This window comes from Schistocerca gregaria, chromosome X (genome assembly GCF_023897955.1).
Source record: "Schistocerca gregaria isolate iqSchGreg1 chromosome X, iqSchGreg1.2, whole genome shotgun sequence".
NCBI classification, from domain to species: domain Eukaryota; kingdom Metazoa; phylum Arthropoda; class Insecta; order Orthoptera; family Acrididae; genus Schistocerca; species Schistocerca gregaria.
Window position 1 is genome coordinate 153,801,640 of NC_064931.1, and position 20,804 is coordinate 153,822,443.

At 45.1% G+C, this 20,804-nt stretch overlaps 1 protein-coding gene across 1 annotated transcript in view; it reads left to right on the forward strand.

Annotated features, from left to right (window-relative positions):
- LOC126299414 (glutamate receptor U1-like) overlaps positions 1-20,804 on the forward strand; it is a 298,401-nt gene that overhangs the window by 197,542 nt on the left and 80,055 nt on the right. Inside the window, exon 5 of the mRNA XM_049991308.1 lies at positions 19,023-19,123. Within this exon, the coding sequence (XP_049847265.1) occupies positions 19,023-19,123 (101 nt within the window). The remainder of the gene's footprint in view (positions 1-19,022; positions 19,124-20,804) is intronic.

Here is a 20,804-nt window from a genome sequence, read left to right on the forward strand (position 1 = left end):
TTTCTGTATCCAGAAAGGCCCGTACAGGACCTGCAACATGCGGTCGTGCGTTATCCTGCTGAAATGTAGGGTTTCGCAGGGATCGAATGAAGGGTAGAGCCACGGGTCGTAACACATCTGAAATGTAACGTCCACTGTTCAAAGTACCATCAATGCGATCAAGACCGATACCTGTAACCAATGGCACCCCATACCATCACGCCGGGTGATACGCCAGTATGGCGATGACAAATACACGCTTCCAATGTGCGTTCACCACGATGTCGCAAACACAGATGCGACCATCATGATGCTGTAAACAGAACCTGGATTCACCCGAAATAATGACGTTTTGCCATTCGAGCATCCAGGTTCGTCGTTGAGTATACCATCGCAGGCGCTCCTTTCTGTGATGCAGCGTCAAGGGTAATCGCAGCCATGGCCTCCGAGCTGATAGTCTATGCTGCTGCAAACGTCATCGAGCTGTTCGTGCAGATGATTGTTGTCTTGCAAACGTCCCCGCCTGTTGACTCAGGGATCGAGACGCGGCTGCACGATCCGTTACAGCCATGCGGATAAGATGCCTGTCATCTCGACTGCTAGTGATGCGAGGCCGTTGGGATCCAACACAGCGTTCCGTATTACCCTCCTGGACCCACCGATTCCATATTCTGCTAACTGTCATTGGATCTCGACCAAAGCGAGCGGCAATGTCGCGATACGATAAACCGCAATCACGATAGGCTAGAATCCGACCTTTATCAAAGTCGGAAACGTGATAGTACGCATTTCTCCTCCTTACACGAGGCATCACAACAACGTTTCACCAGGCAACGCCGGTCAACTGCTGTTTGTGTATGAGAAATCGGTTGGAAACTTTCCTCATGTCGGCACGTTGTAGGTGTCGCCACTGGTGCCAACCTTGTGTGAATGCTCTGAAAAGCTAATCATTTGCATGTCACAGTAACTTCTTCCTGTCGGTTAAATTTCGCGTCTGTAGCACGTCATCTTCGTGGTGTAGCAATTTTAATGACCAGTAGTGTACTTAATCCACGTGACAAATAATCATTTAATATTCTTTTCAGGATGTACAGTATCAAACAATTTATTTTAACATTGCCCTGTGCACAACACTGTTCATACAGGGTGTTTCAAAAATGACCGGTATATTTGAAACGGCAATAAAAACTAAACGAGCACCGATAGAAATAAACCGTTTGTTGCAATATGCTTGGGACAACAGTACATTTTCAGGCGTACAAACTTTCGAAATTACAGTAGTTACAATTTTCAACAACAGATGGCGCTGCAAGTGATGTGAAAGATGTAGAAGACAACGCAGTCTGTGGGTGCGCCATTCTGTACATCGTCTTTCTGCTGAAAGCGTGTGCTGTTCACAACGTGCAAGTGTGCTGTGGACAACATGGTTTATTCCTTAGAACAGAGGATTTTTCTGGTGTTGGAATTCCACCGCCTAGAACTCAGTGTTGTTGCAACAAGACAAAGTTTTCAACGGAGGTTTAATGTAACCAAAGGACCGAAAAGCGATACAATAAAGGATCTGTTTGAAAAATTTCAACAGACTGGGAACGTGACGGGTGAACGTGCTGGAAAGGTAGGGCGACCGCGTACGGCAACCACAGAGGGCAATGCGCAGCTAGTGCAGCAGGTGATCCAACAGCGGCCTCGGGTTTCCGTTCGCCGTGTTGCAGCTGCGGTCCAAATGACGCCAACGTCCACGTATCGTCTCATGCGCCAGAGTTTACATCTCTATCCATATAAAATTCAAACGCGGTAACCCCTCAGTGCCGCTACCGTTGCTGCACGAGAGACATTCGCTAACGATATAGTGCACAGGATTGATGACGGCGATATGCATGTGGGCAGCATTTGGTTTACTGACGAAGTTCATTTTTACCTGGAGTGCTTCGTCAATAAACACAACTGGCGCATATGGGGAACCGCAAAGCCCCATGTTGCAGTCCCATCGTCCCTGCATCCTCAAAAAGTACTGGTCTGGGCTGCCATTTCTTCCAAAGGAATCATTGGCCCATTTTTCAGATCCGAAACGATTACTGCATCACGCTATCTGGACATTCTTCTTGAATTTGTGGCGGTACAAACTGCCTTAGACGACACTGCGAACACCTCGTAGTTTATGCAAGATGGTGCCCGGCCACATCGCACGGCCGACGTCTTTAATTTCCTGAATGAATATTTCGATGATCGTGTAATTGCTTTGGGCTATCCGAAACATACAGGAGGCGGCGTGGATTGGCCTCCCTATTCGCCAGACATGCACCCCTGTGACTTCTTTCTGTGGGGACACTTGAAAGACCAGGTGTACCGCCAGAATCCAGAAACAATTGAACAGCTGAAGCAGTACATCTCATCTACATGTGAAGCCATTCCGCCAGACAAATTGTCAAAGGTTTCGGGTAATTTCATTCAGAGACTACGCCATATTATTGCTACGCATGGTGGATATGTGGAAAATATCGTAATATAGAGTTTCCCAGACCGCAGCGCCATCTGTTGTTGACAATTGTAACTACTGTAATTTCGAAAGTTTGTCTGCCTGAAAATGTACTGTTGTCCCAAGCATATTGCAACAAACGGTGTATTTCTATCGCTGCTCGTTTAGTTTGTATTGCCGTTTCAAATATACCGGTCATTTTTGAAACACCCTGTATGATGGATCATTAAAGGATTACTAATATTAGTTGTACAATTGTGAGGTGTGGAGACCATGGGAAAGGTGGGAGATGCAAAGGAAACGTAAATGTGTTCCTCTCCGATTGTCGGGGCTGTAGGCTCGTATACCCAGATAATATCAGAAACCTAACAAGAGTAGGAATTGCCTGCATGGCGAGTGACTGTTAAAACTAAATTCTTGAAGACAGCCATAAGTCGCACTATATAGCCACTCAGCTACGTATCGACTCAAATAATGGAACGGAGAGACTCTCTTTGTAGATCCGACGCAAGATATTTTCTAAAGATGACCGAATTCCTCCACAAATAAAAAATATAAACAGCGACTTGTTGCAGTTTTCAAGAACTTAATATCAAAAACAGCTGCAAAGATTGTCGTATTATGACTACCGGATGGTTAGCCATGCCTTAAAAGGAAGTCTTTTTTTTTCTTTATCATCTTTTTGAAACCTTATACAAAGTTGGCAGGCAGCGGCAAAACTAAGCCGCTCTTCGGCCACACACAATACATTCAATGCAAGTGGAGACATCGAAAAACGAAACAACACGGTGGATAGACAACAGTAACATGAAGTCGTTCACAGGTGCAGCGTCCAACTAAAAACGTCCAGCACTCGGACACTAACAGAGACGACAGAAATGGCACACGTGAACGAAGGAGCACAAATGACGAAACACTGGATCACTAACACGATGGCACACACATAACACTGGCGACGATCTCTGGGGCGCGAATGTTCACGGTACTTGTACGAGTCTGGTGACCTGCCAAAAAGGGGAAATGTGGGGGAGAAGGGAGACAGGAGGGTGTAGATGCCAGTGGCAGAGGAGATGCCAGGGGGAGGAATGAAGGTAGGGAGGTAGGGGAAGCCCGGTGGAGGACTGAGGGAGGAAGAGAGAAGGGAGAGAAGAGAGAGAGGGTGCCCTTGGGAAAAAACACACGGTTTGGTAGGGGAAGATCAAAGTTGGTAGGAGGAGTAGATGGAGGAGATGAGTGCATCATCAGGGAGCGGGAGTTGGTGGAAGCCACCGTGGGCGAGGGTATGGAGAGTTGAGAGATGGGGAGCAAGTGGGACGTGGGAATACAGGCGCGAAAGCGGACGGAGGTGGGAGAGGATGGGAGAGACAAGTGGGTGAGGCGGATTAAGTTTACAGGAGGTGTAAGGATCTGTATCCGTTCAAAAGGAAGTCAAAATCATTTATGAGAACTCTGTGTGAACATTTCATGTGGGAAAAGCATCATGTCTCGTGAAACAAATCTGAAATCCAATTATGAACTAAGAACCGGAAATTTGCTGGGATTACAGAAATTTATCTAATGAAACGTTCATGTATTAGAGTGAGCAAAGCGAAATCGAACCTAAACCGCAGTCTGTAGCCCCGTGCTTAGCATCTAGCAGTCCGTGTCGTCTATGAATTCAGCGCTGCCACCTATAGGCATCCGAATTTTGCTAAGTCCAGCTGCGGTAATCAGTAGGCTGCTTCACATCAGTCTCGCGCCGGCGATAATTTACGCCTAATGTTAACTTCCATCTTCTTCCGAAACTAAAAACCGAAATTTCCCTGCCACATACTAGCCGAAATCCAAAGCGATTCTGGTCGTATGTGAAGTATGTTAGCGGCAAGAAACAATCAATGCCTTCTCTGCACGATAGCAATGGAGATACCATCGAAGACAGTGCTGCCAAAGCAGAGTTACTAAACACAGCCTTCCGAAATGCCTTCACAAAAGAAGACAAAGTAAATATTCCAGAATTCGAATCGAGAACAGCTGCCAACATGAGTAACGTAGAAGTAAATATTCTCGGAGTAGTGAAGTAACTTAAATCAATAAAAGCAATTCTTCTGTATACCAATTAGGTTCCTTTCAGAGTATGCTGATGCATTAGCTCCATACTTAACATCTACATCTACATGACTACTCTGCAATTCACATTTAAGTGCTTGGCAGAGGGTTCATCGAACCACAATCATACTATCTCTCTACTATTCCACTCCCGAACAGCGAGCGGGAAAAACGAACACCTAAACCTTTCTGTTCGAGCTCTGATTTCTCTTATTTTATTTTGATGATCATTCCTACCTATGTAGGTTGGGCTCAACAAAATATTTTCGCATTCGGAAGAGAAAGTTGGTGACTGACATTTCGTAAAAAGGTCTCGCCGCGACGAAAAACGTCTATGCTGTAATGACTTCCATCCCAACTCGTGTATCATATCTGCCACACTCTCTCCCCTATAACGCGATAATACAAAACGAGCTGCCCTTTTTTGCACCCTTTCGATGTCCTCCGTCAATCCCACCTGGTAAGGATCCCACACCGCGCAGCAATATTCTAACAGAGGACGAACGAGTGTAGTGTAAGCTGTCTCTTTAGTGGACTTGTTGCATCTTCTAAGTGTCCTGCCAATGAAACGCAACCTTTGGCTCGCCTTCCCGACAATATGATCTATGTGGTCCTTCCAACTGAAGTTGTTCGTAATTTTAACACCCAGGTACTTAGTTGAATTGACAGCCTTGAGAATTGTACTATTTATCGAGTAATCGAATTCCAACGGATTTCTTTTGGAACTCATGTGGATCATCTCACACTTTTCGTTATTTAGCGTCAACTGCCACCTGACACACCATACAGCAATCTTTTCTAAATCACTTTGCAGCTGATACTGGTCTTCGGATGACCTTACTAGACGGTAAATTACAGCATCATCTGCGAACAGTCTAAGAGAACTGCTCAGATTGTCACCCAGGCCATTTATATAGATCAGGAACAGTAGAGGTCCCAGGACGCTTCCCTGGGGAACACCTGATATCACTTCAGTTTTACTCGATGATTTGCTGTCTATTACTACGAACTGCAGTCATATACAACCGTTCTCTCGACGAAAGATCCGTACCCAAAGACTGGAAAGTTGCACAGGTCACACCAATATTCAAGAAAGGTAGTAAGAGTAATCCACTACATTACAGTCCCATATCGTTAACGTCGATATGCAGCAGGATTTTAGAACATATATTGTGTTCGGACATTATGAATTACCTCGAAGAAAACGGTCTATTGACACACAGTCAACATGGGTTTAGTAAACATCGTTACTGTGAAACACAACTAGCTCTTTATTCACATGAAGTGCTGAGTGCTATTGACAAGGGATTTCAGATCGATGCCGTATTTCTGGATTTCCGGAACGCTTTTGACACTGTACCACACAAGCGGCTCGTAGTGAAATTGCGTGCTTATGGATTATCGTCTCAGATGTATGACTAGATCTATAATTTCCTGTCAGAGAGATCACAATTCGTAGTAATCGACGGAAAGTCATCGAGTAAAACAGAAGTGATTTCAGGCGTTCCCCAACGTAGTGTTATAGGCCCTTTGCTGTTCCTTATCTATATAAACGATTTGGAACACAATTGGAGCAGCCGTGTTCGGTTATTTACAGATGACGCTGTTGTTTATCGACTAATAAAGTCATCAGAAGATCAAAACAAACTGCAAAACGATTTGGAAGAAATATCGGAATGGTGCGAAAAGTGGCAGTTGACCCTAAATAACGAAAAGTGTGAGGTCATCCACATGAGTGCAAAAAGGAACACGTTAAACTTAGGTTACACGATAAATCAGTCTAATCTAAAAGCCGTAAATTCAACTAAATACCTCGGTATTACAATTACGAACAACTTAAATTGGAAAGAACACATAGAAAATGTTGTGGGGAAGGCTAACCAAAGACTGCGTAAGGTGGTAAGATGAACCCTCTGCCAGGCACTTAAATGTGATTTGCCGAGTTTCCATGTATATGTAGATGTAGATGGGTCTACCTAAGAAATGGGCAGTTCGTTCGCTGGCCAACGGCGTAGCAAGAATAGTTGCTGCATCAGTTGGAAGATTGAGGGTTTGTCGTTTATCTTCCCACCATGTTAATTTTTCGTGTCTGTCCAGCAGGATAGAGAGAAGCAGAAATCCTGATCTCCACTCATAGAACTCAGATGGAAGATTACCATGTAAGATCAGAGAGAGGGAGACAGAGACTGAAGGTGAGAGCGCTTGTTTGTGTCATCCACAGTCTGGCGCCAACTTGACGGGGGCATTCGGTCTTCTCTTAGAAAATAACTTGTGTCGGACCTACAAAGCGATTCAATCCTTCCATTATTTGAGTCGGTATGTGGCTGAGTGCTTGTATAGGGAAAAATTATTTGTTTTACCAATCCCTCTCCTAGCGCTGGACGCGACACCGCTGCCTCTCAGTATATTTACTCCTTAATGAAATTTGTCCTAAATAATATATCTCTTTTTCAAACAAACAGCTCAGTTCATACATACAATACCAGGAACAAAAATGATCTGCACAAGGACTTAAAAGCACTTACCTTAGTTCAAAAAGGGGATCCACTACTCAGGAACACTCATTTTCAATAATTTGCCGGCAAACATAAAGAATTTAGTTACAAATATAGATCAGTTTAAAAGGAGCCTGGAAGACTTACTAGTGGCCAACTCCTTCTACTCCATTGACGAATTTGTTAATAGAAATAAATGATGTATTGTATATATTCATACTATTATTGTTGTTATTTCAGTGTTATATATATATATATATATATATATATATATATATATATATATATATATATATATATATATATATATATATATATATATGTTCCACATCCACGAGGATCTCCTCAGCACGGATCTATGGAACGAAAATCTAATCTAATCTAATCTACAGAACACTCCCATTGTCAGTGGACAGAGAGATGCTTAACAGCCGTTTGGCGTCTCGACAAAGCACAGCTGAAAGGTTTCTCTTTCCTGTTCGGTTGTAGGCCACTCACATATAAAACGTGTAGAGGTGTCCTGCCAAATGCTGGCCCCCCACCTTGGTGGGGCGAGGTCCCTTCGCAAGAAACTTGCTACAGCCCGAGTGACTGATGTGGTCCCTCCTCCCCCTTCGTAAGGAACTTGGTATGGCCAGAGTGACTGCTGCAGCCCCTCCTCCCTCTTTCCAAGGAACTTGCTACTACCAGAGCGACAAATGCCCCTCCCTCTCCCCTTAATAAGGAACTTGCTACGGCCAGAGCGACAAATGAACCTCCCTATCCCCCTTAATAAGGAACTGTCGAGACATATTCGCGGGTACCGGGCGCGGTTGGGCACCCCTCTCCCCAAGGGGAGTAGCGGGTTCAGCGGCGTTCGCGGCTTAGGGTAAATGTGGAGGCTGGCCGTGTGGCATTGCCCGCTCTGCCTGTGAGTGGACATGTGGCTGCTCTTTCAGCAAGGTCCGAGCAGGCACACGGGGGGAGGGGTTTATTAGTTATTGGGGGCTTCAACGTTAGGCGGGTTATGGAGCCCCTTCGGGAATTAGCGGAAAGGTCGGGGAAGAAGGCCAGTGTTCACTCTGTCCACTTGCCGGGGGGTCTCATCCGAGATGTGGAGGAGGCCCTACCGGCGGCAATAGAGAGCACTGGATGTACCCGACTGCAAGTTGTTGCTCATGTCGGCACCAATGACTCCTGCCGTCTGGGTTCAGAGGTCATCCTCAGTTCGTACAGGTGGTTGGCGGAATTGGTGAAGGCGGAAAGCCTCGCTTGCGGGGTGGAATCAGAGCTAACTATTTGTAGTATCGTTCCCAGAACCGATCGCGGTCCACTGGTTTGGAGCTGAGTGGAAGGCTCTAACAAGAGGCTCAGACGATTCTGCGGAGAGCTGGGGTGCAAATTTCTCGACCTCCGATATCGGGTGGAGAAATGTAGGGTCCCCCTGAATAGGTCAGGCGTGCACTACACGCCGGAAGCGGCTACGAGGGTAGCGGAGTACGTGTGGAGTGCACATGGGGGTTTTTTAGGTTAGAGAATTCCCTTCCTAGGTCCGACAAGACGCCTCCTGAGACGCGGCAAGGTAGGAGTAGGCAAAATGCAACAGGGAATAACAATATTAATGTGCTAATAGTAAACTGCAGGAGCGTCTATAGAAAGGTCCCAGAACTGCTCTCATTAATAAACGGTCACAAGGCCCATATAGTACTAAGGACAGAGAGTTGGCTGCAACCAGGCGTAAACAGTAATGAAATCCTAAACTCAGATTGCAATGTATACCACAGAGACAGGCCGGACAGTGAAGGGGGAGGCGTGTTTATAGCGATAAGAAGTGCAATAGTATCGAAGGAAATTGACGGAGATCCGAAATGTGAAATGATTTGGGTGAAGGTCACGGTTAAAGCAGGCTCAGACACGGTAATTGGATGTTTCTATAGGCCAGTGGACAAAGTTCAAAACCATCGTACAATATGCGTTAGATGAGTATGTGCCAAGCAAGATCTTAAGAGATGGAAAAGAGCCACCGTGGTACAACAACTAAGTTAGAAAACTGCTGCGGCAGCAAAGGGAACTTCAAAGCAAACATAAACATAGCTAAAGCCTTGCAGACAAACAAAAATTACGCGAAGCGAAATGTAGTGTGAGGAGGGCTATGCGAGAGGCGTTCAATGAATTCGAAAGTAAAATTCTATGTACTGACTTGGCAGAAAATCCTAAGAAATTTCGGTCTTATGTCAAAGCGGTTGGTGGATCAAAACAAAATGTCCAGACACTCTGTGACCAAAATGGTACTGAAACAGAGGATTACAGACTAAAGGCCTAAATACTAAATGCCTTCTTCCAAAGCTGTTTCACAGAGGAAAACTGCACTGCAGTTCCTTCTCTAGATTGTCGCACAGATGACAAAATGGTAGATATCGAAATAGACGACAGAGGGATAGAAAAACAATTCAAATCGTTCAAAAGAGGAAAGGCCGGTGGACCTGATGGGATACAGTTCGATTTTACACAGAGTACGCGAAGGAATTTGCTCCCCTTCTTGCAGCGGTGTACCGCAAGTCTCTATAAGAGCGTAGCGTTCCAAAGGATTGGAAAAGGGCACAGGTCAACCCCGTTTTCAAGAAGGGACGTCGAACAGATGTGCAGAACTATAGACCTATATCTCTGACGTCGATCAGTTGTAGAATTTTGGAACACGTATTATGTTCGAGTATAATGACTTTTCTGGAGACTAGAAATCTACTCTGTAGGAATCAGCGTGGGTTTCGAAAAAGACGGTCGTGTGAAACCCAGCTCGCGCTATTCGTCCACGAGACTCAGAGTGCCATAGACAAGGGTTCCCAGGTGGATGCCGTGTATCTTGACTTCCGCAAGGCGTTCGATACAGTTCCCCACAGTCGTTTAATGAACAAAGTAAGAGCATATGGACTATCAGACCAATTGTGTGACTGGATTGAGGAGTTCCTAGATAACAGAACGCAGCATGTCATTTTCAATGGAGAGAGGTCTTCCGAAGTAAGAGTGATTTCAGGTGTGCCGCAGGGGAGTGTCATAGGGCCGTTTCTATTCACAATATACATAAATGACGTTGTGGATGACATCGGAAGTTCACTGAGGCTTTTTGCAGATGATGCTGTGGTGTATCGAGAGGTTGTAACAATGGAAAATTGTACTGAAATGCAGGAGGATCTGCAGCGAATTGACACATGGTGCAGGGAATGGCAATTGAATCCCAATGTAGACAAGTGTAATGTGCAACGAATACATAGAAACAAAGATCCTTTATCATTTAGCTACAAAATAGCAGGTCAGCAACTGGAAGCAGTTAATTACATAAATTATCTGGGAGTACGCATTAGGAGGGATTTAAATGGAATGATCATATAAAGTTGATCGTCGGTAAAGCAAATGCCAGACTGAGGTTCATTGGAAGAATCCTAAGGAAATGCAATCCGAAACCAAAGGAAGTAGGTTACAGTACGCTTGTTCGCCCACTGCTCGAATACTGCTCAGCAGTGTGGGATCCGTACCAGATAGGGTTGATAGAAGAGATAGAGAAGATCCAACAGAGAGCAGCGCGCTTCGTTACAGGATCATTTAGTAATCTCGAAAGCGTTACAGAGATGATAGATAAACTCCAGTGGAAGACTCTGCAAGAGAGACGCTCAGTAGCTCGGTACGGGCTTTTGTTAAAGTTTCGAGAACATACCTTCTCCGAGGAGTCACGCAGTATATTGCTCCCTCCTACGTATATCTCGCGAATAGACCATGAGGATAAAATCAGAGAGATTAGAGCCCACACAGAAGCATACCAACAGTCCTTCTTTCCATGAGCAATACGAGACTGGAATAGAGGGGAGAACCGATAGAGGTACTCAGGGTACTCTCCCACACACACCGTCAGTGGCTTGCGGAGTATGGATGTAGATGTAGAACTTGCTACGGCCAGAGCGACTGATGTAGTGTCTCCTCCCCTTTCACAAGGAACTTTCTGTGGCCAGAGTGACTGATGCAGCCCCTCTTCCCTCTTTGCAAGGAGCTTGCTATGGCTGGAGCAACTCATGTTCTCCCCCACCCATATGGCAAGGATCTTGCTGTGCCAAGAACAACTGATGAAGCCCCACCTACCCCATTGCAAGGGACTTGCTGTGGCCAGAGCGAATGATGCTGCCCCCCTTCCTCTTCACAATGAACTTCCTATGACCAGAGTGACTGATGCGTACTCCCCTCTCCCCCTTTGCAAGTAACTTGCTACAGCTAGAGGCTATCTCAGGGCTGAGACTAAATGCCAACACTTGCGAAATTTATGAACTTTAAATTGAATAATAAAAATAACAAGAGCTGCTCGTACTGTGTTTTGGCATGGAACTCCATCTACATGTAAAATCAGAGGGTAGAAAAAGTAGAATTTCATACATCGATTTTCAGCAGCTGAAACTTTTGTCCATGTTTTCCAAAACAATGTGTGTACTACGAACAAACCAACAAATACCACTAACTGTAAGAATTGCAAGTAATTTCTACACTTACATTTATACTCCGCAAACCACCCAACGGTGTGTGGCGGAGGGCACTTTACGTGCCACTGTCATTACCTCCCTTTTCTGTTCCAGTCGCATATGGTTCGCGGGAAGAACGACTGCCGGAAAGCCTCCGTGCGCGCTCGAATCTCTCTAATTTTACATTCGTGATCTCCTCGGGAGGTATAAGTAGGGGGAAGCAATATAATCGATACCTCATCCAGAAACGCACCCTCTCGAAACCTGGACAGCAAGCTACGCCGCGATGCAGAGCGCCTCTCTTGTAGAGTCTGCCACTTAAGTTTGCTAAACATCTCCTCAACACTATGACGCTTACCAAATAACTCTGTGACGAAAAGGGCCGCTCTTTTTCGGATCTCCTCTGTCAACCCGACCTGGTACGGATCCCACACTGGTGAGCAATACTCAAGTATAGGCCGAACGAGTGTTTTGTAAGCCACCTCCTTTGTTGATGGACTACATTTTTTAAGGACTCTCCCAATGAATCTCAGCCTGGCACCCGCCTTACCAACAATTAATTTTATATGATCATTCCACTTCAAATCGTTCCGTATGGATACTCCCAGATATTTTACAGAAGTAACTGCTACCAGTTTTTATTCCGCTATCATATAACCATACAGTAAAGGATCCTTCTTTCTATGTATTCGCAATACACTACACTTGTCTATGTTAAGGCTCAGTTACCACTCCCTGCACCAAGTGCCTATCCGCTGCAGATCTTCCAGCATTTCTCTGCAATTTTCAAACGCTGCAACTTTTCTGTATACTACAGCATCATCCGCGAAAAGCCGCGTGGAACTTTAGACACTGATAATGTGACTAATTCTCGCCACTTTCAGTGCTTACACGTTTCGTTTATACGTTTTCCCACAGCTACACAAGCTTCACAATGCTGGGAACATGCAATGGTTCAAAAAATGGCTCTGAGCCCTATGGGACTTAACATCTGTGGTCATCAGTCCCCGATAACTTAGAACTACTTAAACCTAACTAACCTAAGGACGTCACTCACATCCATGCCCGAGGGAGGATTCGAACCTGCGACCGTAGCAGTCGGACTGAGCGTCTAGAACCGCTAGACCACCGCGGCCGGCTAACATGCAATGAATATGCACTACCTGATTATGAATCGCTAGACGAATTGAAACAGTTAATAGAAAATAAAAATTGAATAACAAACCTAAAGGAGACTGGTTGCAGTAATTTGTGGAAAACTTCCGCAACTGCTTTTGATGATTATTATCTTCCCACCCAGTTAGAGAGGTCAGTAATCAAACAAATGGCATAAATAGAGACTGCTCTCAATGCAACGACCTGACTAGCAATTTAGTATGAACCTTACAAAGGGCACAGAATGTGCTTAGGAAATATTTTACGTTTGATAGGACCCGCAGCGTAGTACACGTCATATATGAAAACAAAGGTCCAGACCAGCTACAATAACGTCTACATTCTTTACGGCAGCGGTTTTGGCTATACTGTCATTCTCAAATAACGTCTAGTTCGATGTGAGTTCTCCGTTGCATCTCCCACTCCACACAGTGAAGAGATCCTCCATCCATTATTTGCACACCTCTGACATTTCTTTAACATTTTCTAATTGTCTGTAAAATGAAAAGTCCAGACTAGCTGCAATAGCTTTAATATTCTTTATGACAGCTAGTTCGGTTACTTTTCGTTTTCGAAACAGTTACACTACTGGTCATTAAAATTGCTGCACCACGAAGATGACGTGCTACAGACGCGAAATTTAACCGACAGGACGAAGATGCTGTGACATGCAAATGATCAGCTTTTCAGAGCATTCAGACAAGGTTAGCGCCAGTGGCGACACCTACAATGTGCTGACATGAGGAAAGTTTCCAGCCGATTTATCATACACAATCAGCAGTTGACCGGCGTTCCCTGGTGAAACGTTGTTGTTATGCCTCGTGTAAGGAGGAGAAATGCGTACCATCACGTTTCCTACTTCGATAAAGGTCGGATTGTGGCCTATCGCGGTTGCGGATTATCGTATCGTGACATTGCTGCTCGCGTTGGTTGAGATCCAATGACTGGTAGCAGAATATGGAATCGGTGGGTTCAGGAGGGTAATACGGAACGCCGTGCTGGATCCCAACGGCCTCGTATCACTAGCAGTCGAGATGACAGGCATCTTACCCGCATGGCTGTAACGGATCGTGCAGCCGCGTCTCGATCCCTGAGTCAACAGGCGGGGACGTTTGCAAGACAACAACAATCTGCACGAACAGTTCGATGACTTCTGCAGCAGCATAGACTATCAGCTCGGAGACCATGGCTGCGGTTACCCTTAACGCTGCATCACAGACAGGAGTGCTGCGATGTTGTACTCAACGAAGAACCTGGGTGCACGAATCGCTAAACGTCATTGTTTCTGATGAATCCAGGTTCTGTTTACAGCATCATGATGGTCGCATCCGTGTTTGGCGACATCGCGGTGAACGCACAATGGAAGCATGTATTCGTCATCGCCATAATGGCGCATCACCTGGCGTGATGGTATGGGGTGCCATTGGTTTCACGTCTCGCTCACCTCTTGTTCGCATTGACGGTACTTTGAACCGTGGACGTTACATTTCAGATGTGTTACGACCCATGGCTCTACTCTTCATTCGATCGCTGTGAAACCCTATATTTCAGCAGGATCATGCACGACCGCGAGTTGCAGGTCCTGTACGGGTCTTTCTGGAAACAGAAAATGTCCAACTGCTGCCCTGGCCAGCACATTCTCCAGATCTCTCACCAATTGAAAACGTCTGGTCAATTGTGGCCGAGCAACTGGCTCGTCACAAAACGCCAGTCACTACTCTTGATGAACTGTGGTATCGTGTTGAAGCTGCACGGGCAGCTGTATCTGTACACGCCATCCAATCTCTGTTTGAATCAACGCCCAGGCGTTTCAAAGCCGTTATTACCGCCAGAGGTGGTTGTTCTGGGTACTGATTTCTCAGGATCTATGCACCCAAATTGCGTGAAAATGTAATCACATGTCAGTTATGGTATAATATATTTGTCCAATTAATACCCGTTATCATCTGCATTTCTTCTTGGTGTATAGATTTTAATGGCCAGTAGTGTAGAAAATGTCAAAAAAATGTCGGAGGTGGGCAAATTATGGAAGAAGGAACTCGATACTGAGAGGAGTGGGATTGAAGTATCTACTCCAGAGAAAAATAAGAATGGAAGGAAGGAAAATAAGATTAGTGCTTAACGTCCCATCGACTACCGGGTCGTGAAAAAGAGCACAAGCTCGGACTGGAGAAGGATAGGGCATGAAATTGGCTGTGTTTTACGTCGAAAGCGTAAAGGGTAAAACTTAAATCTATATAGGTGGACAGGAATCTGAATCAGCGCACCCATGAGTGCTAGTCCGGAGAGAAGAAGCAACGTACGCATCATAAGCGTTGCTTTAACACGCACATGAAAGTGATATTAGGCAGCAATTTGTACAACACTTTGATGAAAATAAGGAGTCACTAACTCACCGAAAGCTTCACGATTTTCTTACAATGAACTAGACTTCCGAGTTAAAAAAAAGAACACCGAAGCAAATTATGCCATCTAGAGGATGCTGTTTTAAAAGCACCAGATTTAAAGAGTGACTATGTGAAAACGGCAAAATATCGTTGTGAAATGAGGATACTAGGTTTTATTGTCTCCAAAGAAATTAAAGGTCAGAATTGAAAAGGCCGTTTATTTAGGCAAACATTGTTGTATGAGATACCAAGATTACTGTGCGAGGAGAACAAGCAAAGGGTCAAATAACGTTTAATAGCTGTTACACTTTTAATGCATAACGCCACTCCATTTGTAAAGATATTGGAGACGACACTGTTGCTGGTACCTTCGCTGTTTTTCTTTGGCATGAAACACGACGGAGCCGCCATCTTTAATTGTATATCATTTTGTCTTCTTGGATGATACTTCCCGTCTCCTGTTTCCTTTGTATTCTCGAAGCTGTTGTTCAGCTTATTTGTTCACGATGTTTCACTTTTCTTTGATTTTGATGCCATGTGAATCCCTTTGTATCCACTTACCACGTTTACCCTGTTTGCAAGTGGAAGGCCTGTAGCAATCGAAAAATACGAGCCGTCAGAGAACGTATGGAAATGCTGAAAGTCAGTGAACGAAGTGCAAAAGGTAATCAATGTAAGTAGGCTGTTTAGGTTTTTATAGGTTGTTATGTTGGTAACGCCACGTAGCGCTCTGTATGAAAATCACTGACTGTACTGTGTGCAGTCTGTGGCTGGTTGTCATTGTTGGAATATTCGCTATTGTAGCGAGGTTGGAGGTGAGCAGCCAGCAGTGGTGGATGTGGAGAGATGCCAGAGTTTTGAAAGGTTACTATAAGCGGACGACCTGGACGTGTGGTCTTCAGTCCTGAGACTGGTTTGATGCAACTCTCCATGCTACTCTATCCTGTGCAAGCTCCTTCATCTCCCAGTACCTACTGCAACCTACATCCTTCTCAATCTGCTTAGTGTTTTCGTCTCTTGGTCTCGCTCTACGATTTTTACCCTCCACGCTGCCCTCCAATACTAAACTGGTGATCCCTTGATGCCTCAGAACATGTCCTACCAACCGATCCCTTCTTCTAGTCAAGTTGTGCCATAAACTACTCTTCTCCTCAATCCTATTCAACACTTCCTCATTAGTTATGTGATCTACCCATGTAATCTTCAGCATTCTTCTGTAGCACCACATTTCGAAAGCTTCTGTTGTCTTCTTGTCCAAAATATTTATCGTCCATGTTTCACTTCCATACATAGCTACACTCCATACAACTGCTTTCAGAAACGTCTTCCTGACATTTAAATCTATACTCGATGTTAACAAATTTCTCTTCTTCAGAAATGCTTTCCTTGCCATGGCCAGTCTACATTTTATATCCTCTCTACTTCGACCATTATCAGTTAGTTTGCTCCCCAAATAGCAAAACTCCTTTACTACTTTAAGTGTCTCATTTTCTAATCTAATTCCCTCAGCATAACCCGACTTAATTCGACTACATTCCAATCATCCTCGTTTTGCTTTTGTTGATGTTCATGTTATATCCTCCTTTCAAGACACTGTCCATTCCGTTCAACTGCTCTTCCAAGTCCTTTGCTGCCTCTGACAGAATTACAATGTCATCGGCGAACTTCAAAGTTTTTATTCCTTCCCCATGGATTTTAATACCTACTCCGAATTTTTCTTTTGTTTCCTTCACTGCTTGCTCAATATACAGATTGAATAACATCGGGGAGAGGCTACAACCCTGTCTCACTCCCTTCTCAACCAATGCTTCCCTTTGATGTCCCTCGACTCTTATAACTGCAATCTGGTTTCTGTGCAATTTGTAATAGCCTTTCGCTCCCTGTATTTCACCCCTGCCACCTTCAGAATTTGAAAGAGAGTATTCCAGTCAACATTGTCAAAAGCTTTCTCTAAGTCTACAAATGCTAGAAACGTAGGTTTGCCTTTCCTTAATCTAGTTTCTAAGATAAGTCGTAGGGTCAGTATTGCCTCACGTGTTCCGATATTTCTACGGAATCCAAACTGATCTTCCCTGAGGTCGGCTTCTACTAGTTTTTCCATTCGTCTGTAAAGAATTCGCGTTAGTATTTTGCAGCTGTGACTGATTAAACTGATAGTTAGGTAATTTTCACATCTGTCAACACCTACTTTCTTTGGGATTGGAATTATATATATACTCCTGGAAATTGAAATAAGAACACCGTGAATTCATTGCCCCAGGAAGGGGAAACTTTATTGACACATTCCTGGGGTCAGATACATCACATGATCACACTGACAGAACCACAGGCACATAGACACAGGCAACAGAGCATGCACAATGTCGGCACTAGTACAGTGTATATCCACCTTTCGCAGCAATGCACGCTGCTATTCTCCCATGGAGACGATCGTAGAGATGCTGGATGTAGTCCTGTGGAACGGCTTGCCATGCCATGTCCACCTGGCGCCTCAGTTGGACCAGCGTTCGTGCTGGACGTGCAGACCGCGTGAGACGACGCTTCATCCAGTCCCAAACATGCTCAATGGGGGACAGATCTGGAGATCTTGCTGGCCAGGGTAGTTGACTTACACCTTCTAGAGCACGTTGGGTGGCACGGGATACATGCGGACGTGCATTGTCCTGTTGGAACAGCAAGTTGCCTTGCCGGTCTAGGAATGGTAGAACGATGGGTTCGATGACGGTTTGGATGTACCGTGCACTATTCAGTGTCCCCTCGACAATCACCAGAGGTGTACGGCCAGTGTAGGAGATCGCTCCCCACACCATGATGCCGGGTGTTGGCCCTGTGTGCCTCGGTCGTATGCAGTCCTGATTGTGGCGCTCACCTGCACGGCGCCAAACACGCATACGACCATCATTGGCACCAAGGCAGAAGCGACTCTCATCGCTGAAGACGACACGTCTCCATTCGTCCCTCCATTCACGCCTGTCGCGACACCACTGGAGGCGGGCTGCACGATGTTGGGGCGTGAGCGGAAGACGGCCTAACGGTGTGCGGGACCGTAGCCCAACGGCGGTGCACAAATGCTACGCAGCTAGCGCCATTCGACGGCCATCACCGCGGTTCCTGGTGTGTCCGCTGTGCCGTGCGTGTTATCATTGCTTGTACAGCCCTCTCGCAGTGTCCGGAGCAAGTATGGTGGGTCTGACACACCGGTGTCAATGTGTTCTTTTTTCCATTATATATATATATATATATATAACGACGTTTGAACACTATTAAGTTAAATACATTGTTTATTCTCCATCAAAATCTTTCATTTGCTAACTATGCCTATCAGTAGTTAGTGCCTTCAGTAGTTAGAATCTTTTCTTTAGCTGGCAGTATTGACCCTCGCTGTATTGCAGTAGTTCGAGTTACGAAGATTTTTGTGAGGTAAGGTATAGGTATAGGTAACTGTTAGTCAGGGCCATACCTTTGTGGGGATTATTGAAAGTCTGAATTCGTTGCGCTAAAAGTATTGTGTGTCAGTTTAGTAATGATGAGAATAAGTAAAGAGAGAAATGTCTAATTACGTTCAGTTTTCCTCAGCTGTTTGAAAAACAAATAACGTAAGAGGTTTACCAGCACAGTAATACATAATTTTCCAAGGGAACGTTTCAACATCTCGGCAGCCATCCGTCAGTGCTATGGCACTGGCCCTGCGCCAGCCGCTAACTCTGTGAGCCACCAGTGTGTACACGTTGCTACAAATGCCACAAACACAATTCATTATCCTTTCGGGGATTTGGTACTTCATTATCTCTTCAAGTGTCTGTTTTACTCTCAATAATTTGCCAAATAGAAAACACGTCAGTAATAAATTTCTTTTCTATCCCATAAACTATTGTTATGTAATTGGCAATATAGTGCAAAATAATCTGTTTAGTTAGCCAGAAGAGAAATTATTCAGCAATGTACAGGAAGCTAATAAATGTTCCAGGATCCTCCGAGTGTAACCCTGTCAAAGAAAGGACCAATCTTCCATGTCAGAGGTTATTTTGGTGAAGTTTGGAAAACCCTGGAGACACATCTGGCTTTTAGGTATGTAATTATCCTTCCTTTAATTTTCATAGTTGGATACATACGCTTGGAATTATATGTGTCCTGAGGGTAATACAGTAAATTACAATTTACTGCTGAAGAAACGAAGGCAGGGAAATAGTGACGTGTGGTATTCCATGATATTCGGTGGGATGTTTGTTTTAATAAAAATAGAAGTCAGGAAAACTGTAGTCACATGTAGTCATTATTAGCCTTTTCTCCATGGCTTCACCTGTATATACGTTCAGCACATATGCCTTACACGTCTCCTCTTCCCCACACTCTGTATCCTTCCCTTCCTCACCCCAGCTATCTGTTCACCTTATCCTCCCACCTTTGTCTCTACATCTCTCTTCCCCACTCGGTATGTCTCTTCACCTTCTCATCACTCCTCTCATCTACCCTGCATCCTGTCTCTGACCATATCTTTATACTCTGGTCTCTTTCCATCTTCCTATCCCCCTCTTCCTTTTCCAACTGCCAATTACACATGTACACCTTCTGCTTGTCTCCTGCACCTCCCCTCACTCCCCCTCTCCTTGATCTTCTCCTTCTGCTCCTCTGTCTCACTTGTGATCCTCTTTCTGTCCATCTCATCCTCCTTCACCACTCTGTTTCTGTCTATCTTCTCTTCCCTCCCATCTCTGTCCATTTGCTGCTCCTTCCCCAACTCTCTCTGCCCATCTCATCCTCCCCTTCTCCCTGTCCATACTCTCCGCCCTTACACAGTCACTCTCTTTGACCACCTCCTCCACACACTCTCACGTACTGCCCCCTACTCCCTACCCATTTCCTTCTGCCCCCTTGCCTTACACCTCCTCCTCTCTGCCTCACCCTATTCATCTTCTCCAATAACCTCTTCTATTCACCTCCTCTTGCCCCTCTCTCCTTACCGATCTCCTCCACCCCCTGTCACTATTCATCTGCTTCTCTCCTCTCTTTGTCCCTCCAGGCTTCCCTCTCTCCCTATCGATCCCCTCCTCCCTCTCTCCCCATCCATCTCCCACTCGCCCTCTCTTTGCCCCCTCTTGGACCCTCTCTGTCCCTCCACTCCTGCTTGCCTCTCTGTCTTTCCCCTCCTGCCCCACTTTCTCTCTATCCATCCCATCCTGGCCCAGTCTCTGTACAGCCCTAGTCTATTCTTTTCAAGCTTCCCCATTCATATCCAACTGCGTGTGGAGTCCTACAAAATAGGTTTTTGAAGCAGGCCACTAACACTCCCTATCTTGCAGGGCACCCTACACATATCGGACTGGTAAATTCTTTCTTCTCCATGACATGTAGGCTGCCTTACAAAACAGTCCAGTAAGGCAGGCCGATACTGTTACCAAAGAACACATGTGTTGTGCTGTGCAACCATATGTCAGGGGCAAATCTCTGCTCCTAATGTTTCTCGAAAGTTATAAATCCCAAAGTGCTGATACTCATGAAGTATGCCGTTTTTGTGCTTATTTTGGCTGAAATCGATCCGGGGATTTGGAAAAGGTCCAGGACACGCATACCTACTCTCTGTTTTATACATAGATAGAGGACTAGCAACTTGCCCCAGTTTTGCATGGGTGGCACTAAGTATCCATGGTGGGATGATTTTGCATAGCAGTAATAAATTATGTGCAAAAACCTTCCTCGTGAATCAGTCTATCTATCAATGAAAACTGCTTCTGAATCCCTACATTAGTTC